Source organism: Prionailurus bengalensis, chromosome D2, assembly GCF_016509475.1.
Source record: "Prionailurus bengalensis isolate Pbe53 chromosome D2, Fcat_Pben_1.1_paternal_pri, whole genome shotgun sequence".
Taxonomy (NCBI): domain Eukaryota; kingdom Metazoa; phylum Chordata; class Mammalia; order Carnivora; family Felidae; genus Prionailurus; species Prionailurus bengalensis.
In genome coordinates, this window is record NC_057351.1 from 3,235,760 (window position 1) to 3,258,874 (window position 23,115).

Genomic DNA, 23,115 nt, shown 5'->3' on the forward strand with positions numbered 1-23,115 from the left:
TCCCAAAGGAGAAGTGAAATGGCTTCATTTCTTAACGATGGGAGATATTTTCACAATGTGGTGCAAGCCTCGTGTGGAGGGTAGGCTCCTATCCTCCCACGGAGACAGGGATGTGGGGGCTCTGTCTTCTTCAGTGATTACTTTCCAAAGGGACAGCTCCCAGGTCCTTGAATAAGGGTGCTGGATTGTAAAACTGGAAGAGGTTTGAGCTGGGAGAAGATTGCCCTCTCAAAGGGCTAAGAAAGTATTGCAGTTGCAAGTTTTCTAAAGTAAATGCTCTAAGAGAGGTCAGGTGCCTACGATCAGGAAGAATTCTGTCTCCAGTCTAGTCAAGCTGATGGGAACGTGAAGTCCATCTCATTTTTTTGTTTTTCTTCTCTGTTTTCCTCTCTCCCAGGACCGGGCACAAAATCTGAATGAGCGGCGAACCACCACCACCACCCTCACGGTGGATATTCTGGACGGAGATGACTTGGGTCCGATGTTTCTTCCTTGTGTCCTTGTGCCGAACACTCGTGACTGTCGCCCGCTCACCTACCAAGCTGCCATACCTGAGCTCAGAACTCCGGTAAATATATTCCCATTCTTTCCCCTTTACTTGCACCTCTTTGACCTCAATGAGACCCCATTCAAATATTTTGCAAACATGTCAGTGGAGAATAGAAAACTGCACGGTGCGGGTGTTGAAAGTATTTATGTCTAAAACCATTTTCAGAGAGTATGGCAGAGTTTGGTCACCACACATTACGGCATCATTTACAAAGTCGAAAGTGTGTCGCACAGCAACCACCCATTTGGCACTGATTGTTTTATTCTTTCCACCTATAGATCATAATAGAGTTCAGTTTCCAACATGTTCTAGGAAACTCTAAGAAATAATTTCAGTATTTCCTTAAATTTATAAGTCCTAAGTCAGAACACATACAGGTCAATAGAGTACTTTTCAGCCTCTTAAGAGTTGTAAAATCTTATTGGAGATTGTGCTTCGCTGTTTGGAGGTGGAAGCTAATGAATTCTGAATACACATTTCTATTCTTAAAGGTGTGTTTTAAAGAAACAGAAAGGTAAGGCATGAATACTTATCTTCTATACTTGATTCTACATCTGTTTTTTTAATATTCTAATAGAGCTATAAGTTGCTGTCAGCTTGGTATTCACACCTTGGGCCTGGGTAATGAGTATTTATACCTAAGAATAAAAGTTATAAGGCAAATATATATCCTACTTACACTAAAATATCAATTTCTCCCTTAAAAATAAAAACAATAATAATAATAATAATTCTCCTTAAAAGGAGCCAAATTCCTAGGAGATTAGTATCTTTTCTTGACTAATGTGTTTGCTGTTCTTCTGTTAAACATTCAGCTTTTTCTGGGTTGGAATGTGTCTCAGGATGTCAGACTTTGTTGGGAGGTATTTGAGGTGTTTTTTTTTTTTCCTCTCAAACACATAAGAACTGTGGTTTGGGGAATCCTCTCTGTTTTTGAGATTTTGAAATAATAAAAAAAGACATTCCTTCTCCTGAGTGTAAATCATGTTGCATTCTGTGCGCTTCTAAGGATCATTATCCAATGTTGCATTTCTGAGCTTTACTTTGAGATCTAGTAGATCTTAAATGGTTGAGATTTACTCCTGTGTCTTCCAGCATAAGTAACTAGTGGTCTAGTTGGCTTGTGTGAAGCAAAGAAGCTGGGGGGGGGGAGGGGGAAAGAAATGTTGTGATGTGCATTTCATGAAGAAAATAATGTAAATTTTCAGCTAAATGTAGTAATTTCAAAGACAAAAAGGCTAAGGTAGAACTTGTCGGGACAAATAGTTGTAGATGACCTAAGGTTATATGTCATGGTGTGATTTTGTTGAATATACCAGCAAGAAGACTACTAATGAGAGTGAACATTATTTTTTGAAAGCTTAATTGAAATTATGAGGAAAATATTTTCAGTATTAATTTATCTTTGAGTTGATTTATGTAGCTGTCATACCCATGAGGTCACAAGAGAAGGGGCATAGAGACACAGTGACTAAAATTGGTGGCTCAGCATGATGACTGTTAAACAGTATTTGATGTATTGTTGGTGTTTGGGAAGCAGAGGGCATTGGTTTTATAAAGCACCTCTGAGCACCCTTCCTGTCTCTTCCAGATAGCAGACTAAGCATCTCTGTCATTCCTATGCAGTTTCACGGTAGGGACAAGGCCATGCGTGGGGGAATAAAAATAAATTCTAACAGTGACTAGTGGTTGTAGAGATTGTTCAGATTGTCGTGAACTGTGCTAAACTATACGGGAATATTAACTGAAATCCTGGTGGGTAGCTACCACTATTATGGTCACTTGGTAGATGAGATGTCTGAGATAAAGGGTTTACATAACTTTCATGGTCTTACAACTAATAAGTAAAAACTGTCTTCTTGTGTTTTTTTTTTTTTCAAAAAAAATTAATGTTTATTTGCTTGTTGAGAGAGAGAGAGGGAGAAAGAGAGAGAGAGAGAGAGGTGTGAGCCTGGTAGGGGCAGAGAGAGAGGGAGACACAGAATCTGAAGCAGGTTCCAGGCTCTGAGCTGTCAGCACAGAGCCTGATGCAGGGCTCGAAATCATGGACTGAGAGATCATGACTTGAGCTGAAGTGGGACGCTTAACCGTCTGAGTCACCCAGGAACCCGAAAAGCTGTTTTCTTTTAAAGTCATGTATCTTGAATTAAATACTATGCTATAAAATCCAGAATGATCAAGCTTTATGCTTCATCATCCTTTTTAACAGATTGACCCATTGTTTAACATTCTGTGAAATGGAGAATTTTAATTTTACAAGTTTCAGTAGTTAGGGCAAATATTTGTTTAATGAGGGGCATATCTTTATTGCCACATAGGAAAATTAAACATATTTACTTGCAAAATTAGGCGCTTGATCTGATTATCAATCACTGCATGAAACTACCACCAAGATTCGCATGTCTTCACATTACAATTTTTAAATTTGCTCATGAAAGCTGCAGTTTTGCCAGACTTGAGGGACCATCCCATCTGTGCTCCATCAACTGGGACACCTTGCCTGAGGCCTGGGTACCACTTTCAGAATGCTTAACTTAGCAAGTCGACTCTGACTGTTGGCCGGAGCTCAGCTGGGGATGTGAGCTGGAGGCTTCATTCCGTCTCCACACGGGGCCCTCGTGGGCTGTTTGGGCTCACAGCAAGGCACTGGGTTCTAAGAAGGGGCTTCCCAGGGGAATTGGGCAGAACTTTCATGAACTGGACTCCTAATTTGCACTGCCCCCTCTGTGTCATTAAACCTGGGCTACTTTCAGGGACTAACAGTATGTACCAGCTCCTGAAGGGAGGAGGGTGGAAGAAACATTGTAAGAACATCTGGGGAAGGAAATCTTGTCGTGATGACGGCTGGAAAGTAAGATATGCCATGGAGCTGCCATCCGGGTTTCTTGTGCTGTTCCACCTGCCGCTTGGGGTCCCCTCTGCTTCACTAGGGTTAAGAACTGGAGCTAGGTTTGAGTTGCACATTCACATTGCTGTCTTTATGTCTGTCTTTTTATTTTTTTTACTCCTTTTTAAAAACTTTCCTTTACATATTTGGCTAAATTTTCTGCAAATTTCAATAAATAAAATCTTGCTATTTAGAGCAAGAGAACTAACCATTTATATCAACTAAACAAGACATGATGACTGTAATTACATACTTGCTTATCCTTTTCTCAACAAATTCTTCAAATTTTGAAAGCTTTGACACCTGTTCACCTTCTGCGTTGATGTGAAATCTTCCACCAATTACCTCACTGGTATTCTTGACTTGAAAAGCCATTCTTAGCTCTGCCACAGTGCATGCAGAATTTATCAGCTCAGAAAAACTTTACAACATGGTCTGGCACAGTGTTTAACTCATGAACAAGGATATAATAAAAGTCTACTGTTGAGTGAAATGCAAATAATCATGTGTTTAAATATAAACTTATTTAATAACTATTTCATATGTTTTTCTTTAACAGAAAACTGTCTTCAGCAAAAGTTAGTGTCTTCAGTGACACCAAACTTAATATTATATTAAATATGTAAATATATATACCTGATGTCTCTGGGTACTAATGCAATTTGCAGCCCTGTGCTAATAGTCATTCATTTATTAATTTGATGACTATCTAGTGGCCCCTAATATATACTCAACTCTGTGCTAATTGAGGAGAGGACAATAGGGAGGAGATGAAAACTTTCCAGCATTGTGTAAATTTTTTCTCACTTTTTTTTAAAGTCTATGTATTTATTGAGAGAGAGAGAGCGAGAGAGAGAGAGAGAGAGAGAGTGTGTGTGTGTGTGTGTGTGTGTGTGTGTGTGTGTAAGTGGGGAAGAAGCAGAAAGAGAGAGAGGAGAGAGAAAATCCCAAGCAGGTTCAGCACTGTCAGCGCAGAGCACAATGTGGGGCTTGAACTCACAAATCATGAGATCATAACCTGAGCCAAAACCAAAGTCTGTCACTTAAACAACTGAGCTACCCAGGCGCCCTTATTCTCACTTTATGACTCTATTGAGTTGTTATTCTGCCTATCTAGTTGAAGTTTCTTAGTGTTACAGAACAATTCTGTAGAATTTGGAGAGTATAGAATCCCCAGCTCTATTTTCCTTACTTTCTGTTGAAGTGCAAAGATACAGTGGATCCGTACACAGTTTTGTTTTGGTTTTTATTTCCTTTCTGAATTGAAGGATTAACATACTGTTTGGTTGATTGGTTGGTATTTTGCTGGGTAACTTGTCCCCAGAGAGAAGCACTGTAGTATTAATATGATAATATTGACATATTATCTATGTGAATACTAGATGTAATCAATTTATTACACTTTTTTTAATTTACTGTTTGTTTACTGTGCCATGTAGTGTCCTGTGTTTCAGCTATAGTGACTGGCCAGGCATGATCATCTGGTAGCTAGGAGCCATGAGTGAGTTTTTCCTGTCCCTGTTGGGTTGGGTTGCAGGAATATGTGGCCTCGAGCACCTGCACCACTGTGATCTGTCTTAGCGAACGCTGGTGTTCACCTAACTGTCCAGAGCAACTCCTGTCCTGATTTCATAGCGCTCTCCCCTTCCAGGGAAGCTTTCCCAGTATTACAGGAGTGGTGGCCATTTTCAGGAAATTATACAACACTTATAATTTCCTCCAGACTCGTGCTTGTTACAATCCAGGAACTTCCCCTTTTCACCTTTTATGAAACTACTGGTTGTTCTGCCCTGGGTTTCTCCTCCTATGTCTTTGATGGCCCTGGGTTTCTCCTCCTATGTCTTTGATGGCCCTGGGTTTCTCCTCCTATGTCTTTGATGGCCCTGGGTTTCTTCTCCTATGTCTTTGATGGTCCTGGGTTTTTCCTCCTATGTCTTTGATGGCTTGCCCCCTCTACCCCCCAATTAAATGTCTCTCCTTGAATTTTCATTTACTTGTTTAATTTATTATTTTTTTTCTTTGCTTATTCTTAAATCTTAGGGATTTTCCAGATTTCTGTCCTTCGAAACAAAATTTTTTTCACTATAATTTTCATTAGGATTCATCAAACCGATACCAGTGGGTTCTATTTTTCTCCAAATAGGGATGATCAGAATGTTTTCTGATTTGAACTCTTCCTAGACCTCCAAGCTTACATTTCTCACTCTTTCTTGATATTTTCTACCTGTATTTTTCGCAGTGCCTCCTTATCCTTTCTAATGCATGCATCCCTCTCTTGGGTCACATCCTGTTACCTTTGAAGACATCATGGATTTGGACCTTTTTTTTAATTTTTTTTTAATTTTTTTTTTCTGAAATTTATTGACAAATTGGTTTCCATACAACACCCAGTGCTCATCCCAAAAGGTGCCCTCCTCAATACCCATCACGCACCCTCTCCTCCCTCCCACCCCCCATCAACCCTCAGTTTGTTCTCAGTTTTTAACAGTCTCTTATGCTTTGGCTCTCTCCCATTCTAACCTCTTTTTTTTTTTTTCCTTCCCCTCCCCCATGGGTTCCTGTTAAGTTTCTCAGGATCCACATAAGAGTGAAACCATATGGTATCTGTCTTTCTCTGTATGGCTTATTTCACTTAGCATCACACTCTCCAGTTCCATCCACGTTGCTACAAAGGCCATATTTCATTTTTTCTCATTGCCACGTAATATTCCATTGTGCATATAAACCACAATTTCTTTATCCATTCATCAGTTGATGGACATTTAGGCTCTTTCCATAATTTGGCTATTGTTGAGAGTGCTGCTATGAACATTGGGGTACAAGTGCCCTATGCATCAGTGCTCCTGTATCCCTTGGATAAATTCCTAGCAGTGCTATTGCTGGGTCATAGGGTAGGTCTATTTTTAATTTTCTGAGGAACCTCCACACTGCTTTCCAGAGCGGCTGCACCAATTTGCATTCCCACCAACAGTGCAAGAGGGTTCCCGTTTCTCCACATCCTCTCCAGCATCTATAGTCTCCTGATTTGTTCATTTTGGCCACTCTGACTGGCGTGAGGTGATACCTGAGTGTGGTTTTGATTTGTATTTCCCTGATGAGGAGCGACGCTGAACATCTTTTCATGTGCCTATTGGCCATCCGGATGTCTTCTTTAGAGAAGTGTCTATTCATGTTTTCTGCCCATTTCTTCACTGGGTTATTTGTTTTTTGGGTGTGGAGTTTGGTGAGCTCTTTATAGATTTTGGATACTAGCCCTTTGTCCGATATGTCATTTGCGAATATCTTTTCCCATTCCGTTGGTTGCCTTTTAGTTTTGTTGGTTGTTTCCTTTGCTGTGCAGAAGCTTTTTATCTTCATAAGGTCCCAGTAATTCACTTTTGCTTTTAATTCCCTTGCCTTTGGGGATGTGTTGAGTAAGAGATTGCTACGGCTGAGGTCAGAGAGGTCTTTTCCTGCTTTCTCCTCTAAGGTTTTGATGGTTTCCTGTCTCACATTTAGGTCCTTTATCCATTTTGAGTTTATTTTTGTGAATGGTGTGAGAAAGTAGTCTAGTTTCAACCTTCTGCATGCTGCTGTCCAGTTCTCCCAGCACCATTTGTTAAAGAGGCTGTCTTTTTTCCATTGGATGTTCTTTCCTGCTTTGTCAAAGATGAGTTGGCCATACGTTTGTGGGTCTAGTTCTGGGGTTTCTATTCTATTCCATTGGTCTATGTGTCTGTTTTGGTGCCAATACCATGCTGTCTTGATGATGACAGCTTTGTAGTAGAGGCTAAAGTCTGGGATTGTGATGCCTCCTGCTTTGGTCTTCTTCTTCAAAATTCCTTTGGCTATTCGGGGCCTTTTGTGGTTCCATATGAATTTTAGGATTGCTTGTTCTAGTTTCGAGAAGAATGCTGGTGCAATTTTGATTGGGATTGCATTGAATGTGTAGATAGCTTTGGGTAGTATTGACATTTTGACAATATTTATTTTTCCAATCCATGAGCAGGGAATGTCTTTCCATTTCTTTAAATCTTCTTCAATTTCCTTCAGAAGCTTTCTATAGTTTTCAGCATACAGATCCTTTACATCTTTGGTTAGATTTATTCCTAGGTATTTTATGCTTCTTGGTGCAATTGTGAATGGGATCAGTTTCTTTATTTGTCTTTCTGTTGCTTCATTGTTAGTGTATAAGAATGCAACTGATTTCTGTACATTGATTTTGTATCCTGCAACTTTGCTGAATTCCTCTATCAGTTCTAGCAGACTTTTGGTGGAGTCTATCGGATTTTCCATGTATAATATCATGTCATCTGCAAAAAGCGAAAGCTTGACTTCATCTTTGCCAATTTTGATGCCTTTGATTTCCTTTTGTTGTCTGATTGCTGATGCTAGAACTTCCAGCACTATGTTAAACAGCAGCAGTGAGAGTGGGCATCCTTGTCGTGTTCCTGATCTCAGGGAAAAAGCTTTCAGTTTTTCCCCGTTGAGGATGATGTTAGCTGTGGGCTTTTCATAAATGGCTTTTATGATCTTTAAGTATGTTCCTTCTATCCCGACTTTCTCAAGGGTTTTTATTAAGAAAGGGTGCTGGATTTTGTCGAAGGCCTTTTCTGCATCGATTGACAGGATCATATGGTTCTTCTCTCTTTTTTTGTTAATGTGATGTATCACGTTGATTGATTTGCGAATGTTGAACCAGCCCTGCATCCCAGGAATGAATCCCACTTGATCATGGTGAATAATTCTTTTTATATGCCGTTGAATTCGATTTGCTAGTATCTTATTGAGAATTTTTGCATCCATATTCATCAGGGATATTGGCCTGTAGTTCTCTTTTTTTACTGGGTCTCTGTCTGGTTTAGGAATCAAAGTAATACTGGCTTCATAGAATGAGTCTGGAAGTTTTCCTTCCCTTTCTATTTCTTGGAATAGCTTGAGAAGGATAGGTATTATCTCTGCTTTAAACGTCTGGTAGAACTCCCCTGGGAAGCCATCTGGTCCTGGACTCTTCTTTGTTGGGAGATTTTTGATAACCGATTCAATTTCTTCACTGGTTATGGGTCTGTTCAAGCTTTCTCTTTCCTCCTGATTGAGTTTTGGAAGAGTGTGGGTGTTCAGGAATTTGTCCATTTCTTCCAGGTTGTCCAATTTGTTGGCATATAAGTTTTCATAGTATTCCCTGATAATTGTTTGTATCTCTGAGCGATGGGTTGTAATAATTCCATTTTCATTCATGATTTTATCTATTTGGGTCATCTCCCTTTTCTTTTTGAGAAGCCTGGCTAGAGGTTTGTCAATTTTGTTTATTTTTTCAAAAAAACCAACTCTTGGTTTTGTTGATCTGCTCTACAGTTTTTTTAGTTTCTATATTGTTTATTTCTGCTCTGATCTTTATTATTTCTCTTCTTCTGCTGGGCTTAGGCTGCCTTTGCTGTTCTGCTTCTAGTTCCTTTAGGTGTGCTGTTAGATTTTGTATTTGGGATTTTTCTTGTTTCTTGAGATAGGCCTGGATTGCAATGTATTTTCCTCTCAGGACTGCCTTTGCTGCGTCCCAAAGCATTTGGATTGTTGTATTTTCATTTTCGTTTGTTTCCATATATTTTTTAATTTCTTCTCTAATTGTCTGGTTGACCCACTCATTCGTTAGTAGGGTGTTCTTTAACCTCCATGCTTTTGGAGGTTTTCCAGACTTTTTTCTGTGGTTGATTTCAAGCTTCATAGCATTGTGGTCTGAAAGTAAGCATGGTATAATTTCAATTCTTGTAAACTTATGAAGGGCTGTTTTGTGACCCAGTATATGATCTATCTTGGAGAATGTTCCATGTGCACTCGAGAAGAAAGTATATTCTGTTGCTTTGGGATGCAGAGTTCTAAATATATCTGTCAAGTCCATCTGATTCAATGTCTCATTCAGGGCCCTTGTTTCTTTATTGACCATGTGTCTAGATGATCTATCCATTTCTGTAAGTGGGGTGTTAAAGTCCCCTGCAATTACCACATTCTTATCAATAAGGTTGCTTATGTTTATGAGTAATTGTTTTATATATTTGGGGGCTCCGGTATTCGGCGCATAGACATTTATAATTGTTAGCTCTTCCTGATGGATAGACCCTGTAACTATTATATAATGTCCTTCTTCATCTCTTGTTACAGCCTTTAATTTAAAGTCTAGTTTGTCTGATATAAGTATGGCTACTCCAGCTTTCTTTTGGCTTCCAGTCGCATGATAAATAGTTCTCCATCCCCTCACTCTCAATCTAAAGGTGTCCTCAGGTCTAAAATGAGTCTCTTGTAGACAGCAAATAGATGGGTCTTGTTTTTTTATCCATTCTGATACCCTATGTCTTTTGGTTGGTGCATTTAATCCATTTACATTCAGTGTTATTATAGAAAGATACGGGTTTAGAGTCATTGTGATGTCTGTATGTTTTATGCTTATAGTGATGTCTCTGGGACTTTGTCTCACAGGGTCCCCCTTAGGATCTCTTGTAGGGCTGGTTTAGTGGTGACAAATTCCTTCAGTTTTTGTTTGTTTGGGAAGACCTTTATCTCTCCTTCTATTCTAAATGACAGACTTGCTGGATAAAGGATTCTTGGCTGCATATTTTTTCTGTCTAGCACCCTGAAAATCTCGTGCCAATTCTTTCTGGCCTGCCAAGTTTCAAAAGAGAGATCAGTCACGAGTCTTATAGGTCTCCCTTTATATGTGAGGGCACGTTTACCCCTTGCTGCTTTCAGAATTTTCTCTTTATCCTTGTATTTTGCCAGTTTCACTATGATATGTCGTGCAGAAGATCGATTCAAGTTACGTCTGAAGGGAGTTCTCTGTGCGTTTTGGATTTCAATGCCTTTTTCCTTCCCCAGTTCAGGGAAGTTCTCAGCTATTATTTCTTCAAGTACCCCTTCAGCACCTTTCCCTCTCTCTTCCTCCTCTGGGATACCAATTATGCGTATATTATTTCTTTTTAGTGTATCGCTTAATTCTCTAATTTTCCCCTCATACTCCTGGATTTTTTTATCTCTCTTTTTCTCAGCTTCCTCTTTTTCCATAACTTTATCTTCTAGTTCACCTATTCTCTCCTCTGCCTCTTTAAGCCGAGCTGTGGTGGTTTCCATTTTGTTATGCATTTCGTTTAAAGCGTTTTTCAGCTCCTCGTGACTGTTCCTTAGTCCCTTGATCTCTGTAGCAAGAGATTCTCTGCTGTCCTCTATACTGTTTTCAAGCCCAGCGATTAATTTTATGACTATTATTCTAAATTCACTTTCTGTTATATTATTTAAATCCTTTTTGATCAGCTCATTAGCTGTTGTTATTTCCTGGAGATTCTTCTGAGGGGAGTTCTTCCGCTTGGTCATTTTGGATAGTCCCTGGCGTGGTGAGGACCTGCAGGGCACTTCCCCTGTGCTGTGGTGTATAACTGGAGTTGGTGGGCGGGGCCGCAGTCAGACCTGATGTCTGCCCCCAGCCCACCGCTGGGGCCACAGTCAGACTGGTGTGTGCCTTCTCTTCCCCTCTCCTAGGGGCGGGATTCACTGTGGGGTGGTGTGGCTCGTCTGGGCTACTTGCACCCTGCCAGGCTTGTGATGCTGGGGATCTGGCGTATTAGCTGGGGTGGGTAGGCAAGGTGCTCGGGGGCAGGAGGGGCAGGCTTAGATCGCTTCTCCTTAGGTGATCCACTTCAGGAGGGGCCCTGTGGCAGCGGGAAGGAGTCAGATCCGCTGCCGGAGGTTTGGCTCCGCCGAAGCGCAGAGTTGGGTGTTTTCGCGGAGCGAGCAAGTTCCCTGGCAGGAACCAGTTCCCTTTGGGATTTCGGCTGGGGGATGGGCGGGGGAGATGGCGCTGGCGAGCGCCTTTGTTCCCCACCAAACTGAGCTCTGTTGTCAGGGGGCTCAGCAGCTCTCCCTCCCTTTGTCCTCCAGCCTTCCCGCTTTCCGAGCAGAGCTGTTAACTTATGACCTCCCAGACGCTAAGTCGCGCTTGCTGTCGGAACACAGTCCGCCCGGCCCCTCCGCTTTTGCCAGCCAGACTCGGGGGCTCTGCTTGGCCGGCGAGCTGCCCCTCCGCCCCGGCTCCCTCCCGCCAGTCCGTGGAGCGCGCACCGCCTCGCCGCCCTTCCTACCCTCTTCCGTGGGCCTCTCGTCTGCGTTTGGCTCCGGCGACTCTGTTCTGCTAATCCTCTGGCGGTTTTCTGGGTTATTTAGGCAGGTGTAGATGGAATCTAAGTGATCAGCAGGACGTGCGGTGAGCCCAGCATCCTCTTAAGCCGCCACCTTGCCGCAACCCTCATGGATTTGGACCTTGATTTCAATGACCCCTATCCCAAACTCCAGCAGTTTACAAAGAAACGTTTGGTGCTATCTCTGAGATGCTCACATATGTGTGATGCCTGCTTCCACTGCCAAAATACTCATTTAAATACCTACTCTCAACTCTGGACCCTCGATCATCATCTCACTGAAGGCAGTTATGTTTTTGAAATACATTCCAATCTGATCTTTCACTGTTTAAAATAAAAAGCTTCAATATTCCCATCATATACCAGATAAGCTCCAAAGCTCTCCACATGTCACTAAAAGTAATTTTGTGTCTATTTCCAGTCTCATCTCTTATAACATGCATAGTACAACCTATCTAGTGCATGGAGTTTGCGTCTACACCTGAACTTCTCTGACAACCACCCTCCCTTCTCTTCACTTAGTTCCCTGTACTAAGCTTGTATTTGTTGTTCAAGGTTCATCTCAGTTCATCCAAACTGATGGGCTCGCAGATTTAAGTTTTTCCATGTCCCCATGTATTCCTGTTGGAAGTGCCACACTTAGTCGTTTTTCTGTTCCTCTCCCTAGACGGTGTGCTCTTCAGTTTTCTATTTTTCATTATCCCCTACTGTGTCATGTGTCCGCTTCATGTAGTAAATGTCCAGTAAACATTGAATTGTATTAAACCATGAGTTAAAATTTCAAGAAATACATTCCATGCACTAGGGTACTGGGTATAACAATACGATCAAGCATGGCTCCTCCCTTCTCACTCACAATGCGTGTTTTTATCACGAATATGTACATGTAAAGAACATGTATGTATCTTCTATATATGTAGATTATATGTAACTTGGTTGCATGATCATTTATTATACGTATATATCACCCAAATATTAGTCGTGGTAACATATACGTTTTTAATACACTTGCGGTGCTTCCAAATGCAAATAGAATGGTAAGCACTGCCCTACTTGGTCATTATCTAGTCAAGCATCACCTCCAAATAGGGGTCTAACAGGTACTCTAGATAAAGTATGCAGATTTCCCTGCTGTCGTCCAGACTTCCAGTTTATAATTGTTGTCCCCAGACGTTCATAAAAATGCCGCCTTTTCCTTTCAGTAATGTTCCAAATATTAAATTTTATCTTCTCTCAGTCTTTAGGCAACATATCTTCAAAATGTGTTCTATGGGGCTCTTTTTAAGGCAGCCCACTGGTGGATTAAGAAAGAAACATTTGGCATCTGCCAAAGCACCAATACCCTTCCAATGCGAACATTGTTGAGTTGTCAAGTAGGTTGAAGGGGAAAGCGATAATTCACACATCTAGACTGAACCTACTGCATCACCGACCATTGTTTCCTTTTGCCAATAGTCACACCCAGGCCCACAGAGGAGGGAAGAAGTTCAAGATTGAAGGTGGGGAAACGCGAGTTAAACACCAGACAAATGAACCAACAAAGGCTAGAGTTTAGCAAATGTCGTGTAGAGTAAGACATCATATCGTGGTGATTCTTCTGAAGGTAGTGTCTGAAATTGGATGTGAGCAAAGGAATCCTTTGCTCTTTCCATCACTGGCCAAAATTTACATTGAAGAGCCTCAACTATTACTGTATCTCCACTCCTAAGACAGTGTGAAGATATTTTCCAATGTTTGGAACAATTAAAGAATGAAAAACAATAGGAGGAATCGAGTTTGTGAATATCAGTTACAGGGAAAAAGTCACTATTCTTCTCAGTAGTAAGGTAGAAGTCTGACTAGTCTTTTTTTTTTTTTAATTTTTTTTCCAACATTTATTTATTTTTGGGACAGAGAGAGACAGAGCATGAACGGGGGAGGGGCAGAGAGAGAGGGAGACACAGAATCGGAAACAGGCTCCAGGCTCTGAGCCATCAGCCCAGAGCCCGACGCGGGGCTCGAACTCATGGACCGCGAGATCGTGACCTGGCTGAAGTCGGACACTCAACCGACTGCGCCACCCAGGCGCCCCAGAAGTCTGACTAGTCTTGATGAACAACTTGTTCAGATACTTTTTTTTTCCAAATACCACTTTAACATCAGAGATGTGTTTCCTATTATATCTGTTGATATAAAGACAATAGACAGTGTCCTTCAACTTGGACTTGATGTCTATAACTTTGTGAATGTCTATTCTGGAACTTGATGATGGGAAGTTCCACACAGGTGTTCACTGTCACAATGTAGGGCAGTTTGTGAGAAATTGAAGTCCAGCTTGAACCTCGGGTGATGTTGCAAATGTTCCTTAAGGTCTCTAAAGTTCAGTTTGAGTTTGTCCTCTCTAAAATGGGGATAAGAAAATCCAATATGTGGTGTTTCACGAGGGCTGTAAAGGAAGACTTGTACAGTCCACTTAACTTGTTCCTAGCAAACAGTGCACATTTGGTAATACTGGCTATTGATACTGTTATCATTGCCCCTGGAGTTCCTTCACCTGGATGGGTCTTTACTCAGAGACTCATGGGAGGAAGTAGCTAATTCACACTAGTTGTTAAATGTCTAACTATTTTTAATTGAAATTCCAGCTTTAAAAATTGATTTGTGTATGTTCCAACTGTGCTATTCATAATTAATTCAGTACGATCCTTTAAAAATAATTCAGTACCTTTATTGAGAAGAAGAGTAGAGTTGTTTTTGGTTTTTATTTTAAATAAACTGATTTGGCACAGTCACCACTTGTGCCAAATTAATTATGCAATACATTATTGCTTTGGGAAGAGGCAGCAGCTGATGCAAAATGCCACAAGGTAATACTGTGAGCCAAAAATATATCAATGGATCAAATTGTAAACGTGCTTCTGGGAAACAAGGATCCTGTTCTGTCTGTCTTTTTTTTTGTAAACACAAAAACAATGGATTTCAATAAAGTTTTTCAAATTGTCCCACAAAAACCTTCAGTTCTACAGACTTGCCTCTAGGGCTTCTACTGCTATTAAAGATAGGAATTGCACTGCATACAATATTCAAAATTGTGTTTTCATTCCACTTCCTCATTTAGAAATTGTTTCATTATTTATTTTAATTTAAAAAGGATTGGTTGTTCATTGTAAATTATGAGGAAAAAATTTTTTGTAATTATCCACATTAAACATTGGAACCCCTTCATCCTCGAGGACCGATCTCCAGAATGACCATCAGTAATCTGATTCGTGTCTTTCCAAATATCTGGACCCTGCTTGAGGCAATTAGAGTTTGTGGGTTGATTCCCCCCCCCACACCCAAGCAAATCAGATTACTCTGGCCCAGGTAAAAGCGAAGTGTTGGATGTTTTCTGGGGCCTCCAAGAATCGACTAATGACTTTATTAAAGGGATTCATAATGGAGATTGGAAAGCACAAGACATGACTCTGTGTTAGGGCAGAGGGGCAGGGTCATATGGTCTTGGTGTGACTAGGGGACAGGATGTACTTCTGTGACTCCTACTCAGGTGTACAACACCTGCTTGACCTAGCTTGAACCACATGTTTGTTCTTTGTCTAGAAGGGATAGATCCTGTGATGGTTACTTCTTTATGTTAACTTGGCTAGGCTATGGGACCCAGATATTTGTTGAAATATGTCTGGGTGTTACTTAGAAGGTATTTTTTTTACATCAGATTAACATTTAAATCAGTAAATTCTGAGTAAAATAGGTTATCCTGTCTAATACAGGTGGGCCTCATCCAATCAGTTGAAGGCCTTAAGATAATAGATTGACTTTCCCCAAAGAAGAGGGAATTTTTTCCAGCAGATTGTCTTTGGACTCAAACTGTAATGTGTGTTCCCTGGATCTTCACCCTGCTGACATGCCCAGCAGATTTTTGACTTCTCAGCTTCCACAGTTGTGGCCTGAGCCCATTCCTTAAAATGAATCTCTGCCAATCTCCCTCTCTGTAAATAGATACATAAATAGGTAGACATATGTGCCTGTATCATCGAGAGAGAGAGAGAGAGGGAGAGCGAGAGAGAGTGAATCATGTATTCAGAATCCCATTCTGTTCTGTTTCTCTGGACAACCCTAATACAGAGTCCCTGATGAAACTGTCTAATGGGCAAAGGTAGTTTCTCTAAAACAGATATTCTTAAGAAAGGAGTAATAGATCCTGAATAGCTGAAAGCCCAAATAAATGTAAGGCAAATATGTAATCAAGCCATCACAAATTCTTGCCTAGAGCCCTACTGCACTTGGCTGTCAGGTCTGCCTAAAATCTATTCGGAATAAAGACGTCAGATCATGTCACTTTGAGCCTGCCTCGACACTATGATAGCCTCTCATTAAGTTATTGTATCTAAGTGTCTTCTGATAAAACTTTATGTGGCCTGCCAGTCCTTTATGACTGACTGTGTAGACTAAATGCTTGTGTCCCCAGAATTCCCAGGAGGGAACCTAATCACCAATGTGATGGTAGTCAGAGGTGGGGCTTTGGGGAGGTGCCTGGGTCCAGAGGGCAGAGTCCCCAAGGGTGTGAGTAGTCCCCTTATACAAGAGACCACTCCTTCCACTGAGGATGGAGGACACAGGGAGAAGGTGGCCATCTGTGGACCAGGAAGTGGGCCCTCACCAGACCCTGATCAGGCAGATGCCTTGTTCTTGGGTCCCCGGCCTCCAGAATCGTGAGAAATGCCTTTTTATGAGCCATCTAGTCTGTGGTGCATACTCTGTTACAGCAGCTCAAATACACAGACACTGACCCCTCTTCCCCCTGCCTCCTGGCCCTCTCTCTGTCCTTTATCATGTCACACTCTTTCAGGTGAGGGCATGGACCCTCATCTGCCTCTTTCTGGACTCTTCTCTGCTGATATTTTCCTGTTTGGTCTTTTAGTTATTTGGTTTCAGCTCAAATGTTACCTCCTCAGAGAAGCCCTCCAGGACCACACAGTGTAAAGTTATCTCGCCTTTCCATGGATTTGGTAATATATGACCTCGTTTTATTTTCTGCAGATCCGTGTGCTGTGTGGAAATGTTTTGTACATTTATTTGCTTTGTGGATTAGTGTCTGTCTGGTTACTTGGAAGTCTGCATACACCATGAACAGGATCTTCCCTATCCTCTTTGCTCTCTTATCCCAGACTCCTGGAACAGTGCCTCAAATGTAGGATACTCAGCAAATATTTACTTTTTGGAGTAAATTGAAATTTTCATTTTCTTGAAGATATATCTTACTTTAGAAATAACTGCAGAAAAATAATAGCTGCTTACTATGTCTTTATGCGAATGCATCTAAATTTATTTATCTGTTTTGGGGCGCCTGGGTGGCGCAGTCGGTTAAGCGTCCGACTTCAGCCAGGTCACGATCTCGCGGTCCGTGAGTTCAAGCCCTGCGTCGGGCTCTGGGCTGATGGCTCAGAGCCTGGAGCCTGTTTCTGATTCTGTGTCTCCCTCTCTCTCTGCCCCTCGCCCATTCATGCTCTGTCTCTCTCTGTCCCAAAAATAAATAGACGTTGAAAAAAAATTAAAAAAAATAAAATAAATTTATTTATCTGTTTTATGTTTGGAATTTTATGTACAGTATTACTTGAAAAAAAAAGTTTAAAAAACACCTACATAAAAGTTATTCTCCAAGGCATCTGAGTGACTCAGTTGTTGGTTAAGTATCAGACTCTTGATCTCAGCTCAGATCTTGATCTCATGGTTGTCAGTTCAAGCCCTGCGTTGGGCTCCACGCTGGGCACGGAGCCTACTTTTAAAAAAAGTTATTCTGTAACAAATATATTTTTATCTGATATGTTTTCTTACGAGCAAAATCAGCTTTATGTCACATATCCCTTTGTTTAGTTCCTCTTGGTAAAAATGAATAATGAAGGACATGGTCATGCATTTCAATAGTTTTAACTGTCTTGAGGTGTATGTGTGACCATAAGACAGTAATAAAACAGGCAGTTCAACCCAGGTCACCACAAAATAATTAAGTAAGTAATACCAGGAAAAGTGATAAATGCAGCCTATAAGAGTGTTCACATATGGCTTTATTTTTTATATACCTCAAGGGACACCTGGGTGGCTCATTCGGTTGAGCATCTGATTCTTGATTTGGCTCAGGTCATGATCTTACGGTTCCTGAGTTTGACCCCCGCATCAGGCTCTAAGCTGAGAGCAGAACCTACTTAGGATTCAGTCTCTTTCTTTCTCCGCCTCTCCCCCATGCATATTCATTCATTCATTCTCTCGCTTGCTCGCTCCCCTAAAATAAATAAATAAACATTAAAAAAAATAAAAATAGAAATCTCAAGTATGTGGAGCTGGCTTCTTGGTAGAGCTTTTTCTGGAAGCATATTATTTCTCTGCTGTAAAAGCCCTAAAGCAGTTTGATTTGTAGGCAGCCTACTAGTAATCCCTCTGATTTGCAATTTATTTACCAACATTGTCCACAGAGGTACTCAAAGAAGGGAAATAAATGGACCATAGGCACCCCCCCCCCGATTTATTTCCTCCCCAGGTGGCATTAGATCATGGTGCCTTCACGACCTTCGGAGGACATCTCCTAGAGGCCATTGCCACCTCCCGTTCCCCCTCCCACTTCTGCCTCCTCCAGCCCATCCTTCACCTGGCAGTCAGGGCAGTCGTTGAAAAGCATCAATCAGCTCAAGTCACCTTTGTGCTTCAAATACTCCCGTGGCTTCTTATTCTGGTGGGAATACAATCCCAGTGGCGGAATATGGCTTCCGAGGCCACCCGTGATTTAACCCCCACCTATTTGTCATTCTACTGGCTCTCTTATCCTGTTCCTTGGGACTTCCAAGTTTCCTCTCCCGTCCAGCCTTTGCTGTTCACGCCATTATAAAACACTTCTCTCAGACCCTCCAGTGCTTGGCACATTCTCATCCATCAAATCCAGCTTGCAGCCAAAGCAGCATGTCCTCAAAGGGACCTTTCCTGACATCCCTCCCCACTATGGATTTTCTCTAAACAGCACATTCATATGGATTAATAGGAGGGTTTTGTGTGTTTCCCGTCGTTAGAGAAAGGTGAATAAAATTCGTAAGAGCTCTGTTGGGTTTTCAGTGAGAGTTTGTTGAAGCTCACAGCTGTTTTGTGGCAATGTTGGTGATTTAAGGTGAGACAGCGGTCCAGGTTAGTAAATAATACACAGGATAGCTGTTTTCATCTTAATGAAATTGAAAACAAACACTGAATGTCAAGATAATGAAAGAATAATTATTATAGGTACTGCAGACATTTTCACTGATAATGTCAAAGAGTTTTAATAAATGCCCAAAGAACTTGAAATCCCCTATCAGTAAAATCTTGGCAGACAACTTATCTGAAGATACTTGGAATAAAAAAACAAAACCAAAAAAAACCCCGCTCATTCCTGAAAAAATTATTCTTAAGGTGACATTTTCACATGAGAGAAAAAGGAGGAAATGTGGAATGATTTAAGTATGTCTCTGCCAAGAAGTGTCTCTTTAATTTGATTTGAGGGTCATATAAAAGTGTTTGCATTCATCAGCATGGCATGCGTGCATTGTGTTCAAGAGTTATTTTAAACATTATTTCCTACTCGGAATGCTTATTTCTCAGTCTGGTTGCTTTGATATGAAGTGTCATAAATAAGGAACTTTTCGGTTGGTACACTTAAGTTATAAATATTTTCTGTGTTCGGAAGCAATTTTATACCACATATTGTTTAAAGAGAGTACGTACCAGATTGATAACTCACATTGTGCCCTTATAAATTATGTTTAGTTGCATAAAGCGTGTGTGATGTGACTTTCAGCTGTGATACTCTACATTTTGAGTTCTCGTTGTTTTCACTAGGAAAGAGAAATGCATTGTTACTATGTGAAGAAATCTGCAGAGGAATTTAGGGGCAAAAGAGAACAAAGGGAATTATCTGCTTTCAAGATAATTGTGCTTCCAACATTGGTTTAAAGTTATTTGTTTGGAATGTGGGAAAGTTTCCCTTAGAAGCAATGTTATTAATGGTTTTTAGAGAAACCTTCTAGAACAGAAAAAGGCTGTGTGTGTGTGTGTGTGTGTGTGTGTGTGGTGTAGACACATATAGAGGTGATTTTCTTTGGGTCAAGAAAACGTAGAGAGGGACTCATATTGGAGGAATAGCAGTGAGTTCCCCAGAAGAAGGGCTCTGAGTGGTAGTTGCCCAGATGCCACACTGTGCACCTGCTGGTTGGTGGACGCAACTCTGAGTCAAGGGTTGTATTGTTTCTTAAAGCAGCTTCTGTCTGAAGCCTTGACGCTCACCATGGAAACACTACATAGAAGATAACACAAATTCATCATTCAAGGTGTCTTTTTCTTTTTTTTCTTATTACTTCTATGGAAGTTGATTACATTTAAACAGGGTGGAAACGTTTACTTTTTTGTTTTTTTTTTCTAAGTGGAGTAAGTTTTTAATAGTGTCCCAAATTGTGGCCTGAGGTTCCAGTAAGAGCCAACAAGTTAAATGCCTACTAAATGTTAGGTGTGTTATATAAACTATCAGATCACCACACAGGAATCATTAAAACTAAGACTCTAAAGTAATACAATAGAAGTACACATCATCCGTGCTTGATACATGCTGCATTTCCTCTGGAGACAACCATACTTAATAGCGAAGGATCCCACACAAGTTACAGACCTGGTGTTGGCGGTCTTGAAGTAACACAGTACCACACTTCATGGAAGTGGACAAGCAGGAATCAGGGATCATGTATCTGAACCAGTAAATATCATCTTGAAACAAACCACAAAAATAATTACTTGTAAGGTCAAACTGCCAATTGTCACCATCTGAGCAGTTAAAGGTAGTCCTATCGCTAAGACAAGCAGTGTGTTGCATTGATATATGAGGACATTCAAAAACATCATTTTTATATTTTAGCTAAAGAGTAATACTTCATTTGGGCGCTAAAAAGACCACCAAAACCACAATGTGGTTAGTATAATGGCCATTGCAGCATTCCTGTGTTGAGTTAAAAGGGTATATAAGAAAGAATGAAGAATGATCAGGGAAAAAAAAATTCCCGTGAAAATATTCAGTCCTTTTAGATACATCAGATTACCATGGAGCATCCCCTGGGTGTCCTCCTCAGGATGGAACTACTGAAACCCCCCTTCCCCACTGCCCCTCCCCCAGGGCCACAAATGCTGTGGAAAATGCTGAGTTCCTCTGGAGGAACTGTCCTTTGTTCAAAGAGAGCCGCTCCACCCAATCTCGTGCCCCATTCCTGGAGCACCTCCTCCAGTGCCTTGTCAGTGAGACTGGGCAAGGTGCAAATACCCAGTCATCTGGCCTGAATGCGTGAACCCTTTGGAAAGTATTCCCTTGAGATCTCTGGTTTGTGATATCTGCCTGGATGGTAATACGTTTCAACTCCTACCTCTTGTCAATATGGCTTCCTCCATCCACTCCCCTACAGGTTTATTCCCCTATAAATCATCTACATACAAACCCATCTGAGTCTGTTCCCGAGGAAATCATTCGGAGACAGTAGGCTGTGTTTATGTTGGTCCCTAAAGAAATACTTGAGTTAGTTTATTTTGTACAAACGAATGACAGAAGACTCATATTCTGAGCGCAATTAGCATTTTACCTGGATCATAGGACTCATGCTATGAGTTTGTTAACATGCATGGCCAACCCCCAAAGCTGACCTAGGCCTTCAAGGCTTCCACCTTAGGGAACTTGGATTCAGTATGTCCAGGATGGGATCTAAGAATCTGTATTTATTAATACAGAAAATTTCAAATGTATACACAGAGAGAGTAGTAACATGAACCGCCATGAAGTCATTACTCAGTTATCAACTCACGGGCATTCTTGGTTCAACTTTGTCTCCTCTCACCCTTCTCTCCCCTGTTGTTTGAAGCACATCTCTGATATCACATCATTGTATCTGAATGTGTTGCAATGTGCATCTTGAAGTGATAAGTCAAACCACAATGCCATCATCACTAATAAAAGAAGTTACAGTTAGGAATTTATATTTTAAATTGTGTCAGAATAATACAAGTGATCTAGAAATGCTAAGATCCAATGGGCTAATTATTTTTAAAAAAAAATTTTTTTTTCAACGTTTATTTATTTTTGGGACAGAGAGAGACAGAGCATGAACGGGGGAGGGGCAGAGAGAGAGGGAGACACAGAATCGGAAACAGGCTCCAGGCTCTGAGCCATCATCAGCCCAGAGCCTGACGCGGGGCTCGAACTCCCGGACCGCGAGATCGTGACCTGGCTGAAGTCGGACGCTTAACCGACTGCGCCACCCAGGCGCCCCCCAATGGGCTAATTAAAGATTTGGTGTGTAATTCTTGGATGACTAGCATAACAGAGGGTGTGTGTGTGTTGTTTTCAAGTGAGCATCTTTGAATTATGCCAAGTGTGTGCTTGGTCATGTCCTGAAACCATCAATTATTCAGGGTGACTCTTGGTGATTACACCTCTAATTAGTGGAATTCTATCTTTGACCATCTTGATGAGTTTTGCTTCAATAAGTTTAATACGTACAATAACAGTCTTCAGATTTTCCTGGAGAAGTTTAGGATAGGTTAGTCAGTCAGTTCTATATGTTATTAGAGCTTCTGTCAGCAACTCTTATGCTCTACAATAATGGAATGTTCTTCAACTTCTATACGTTTGAGAAAAGGAGTCTTTCTCTCTCTCTTTTTCTCAAGCACATATCACCAGCATCATCATCATCATCATCATCATCATCATCATCATGAACTATTCAAAAATGCATAACATGAACAATAGTTCTGTTTCCAGATCTCACCCCCATTATGTGAAGAAACATCCCGAGGGATGAATTCTAAGGACAATTTTTAATCGTAGGCATTTTAGCCAGTGTCCAGAGTCCATCTTTAGCCAGAACAGATGGTATGTATGTCTACTCCAACTATGAATGTGGAGAGAACTTTAATTATCTTAAATAGAATTGAATCTGAGTTTCTATCCATGTGGTGTTTAGATTCAGACTGAACTAATATCTGTTAATGAAACTAATGTCATGCAAATTAGTGGTATTAATCTTGTCAGAATGGCATGAATACAAAAACAGCAGAAAGACCTGTAAACATCTCTTTTCATCCCCAGTCCTTGAAGCATCATGTGATGACTAGTCTCATAATAAGCAACATAGGAAAAATGAATTTTGTCTAAAAGAAGTTAAATAGACACCCATAGGTTAAATTGGATTCCTGACTACTGAAGACCCCTAAGGAGGGAAAGATCACTAGTCAACTAGAAGGGATCCAGGCTCACCAAATTAACAAAGTAAGTTTAAATATTGGAATTCAGCTTTGTAGAAAAAGAAATGAACAGCACTGTGTGGAACTTCAGTACTTCTAATATATTCTCATGTTCCACAGAGCAAGGACATAAACAAAACAGTAGAATTGGTACATATCATAAAAAATCCTGATACATAGCTAGAGGGAAGCAAAATTGTTTTCAGATGGCGAGGACACGCTTTGGGGACAATTGTAGTTAATGCATA

General features: G+C 40.9%; 1 protein-coding gene across 7 annotated transcripts in view; it reads left to right on the forward strand.

Annotated features, from left to right (window-relative positions):
* Positions 1-23,115, forward strand: part of PCDH15 (protocadherin related 15) — a 1,256,363-nt gene that overhangs the window by 791,436 nt on the left and 441,812 nt on the right. For all 7 annotated transcript variants that reach the window (XR_006299724.1, XM_043596132.1, XM_043596136.1 and 4 more), the window contains one exon: positions 398-568. Coding sequence is in view for 6 of the 7 variants with exons in the window: in XM_043596132.1 (XP_043452067.1) it covers positions 398-568 (171 nt within the window). In the remaining variant the exon portion in view is untranslated. The remainder of the gene's footprint in view (positions 1-397; positions 569-23,115) is intronic.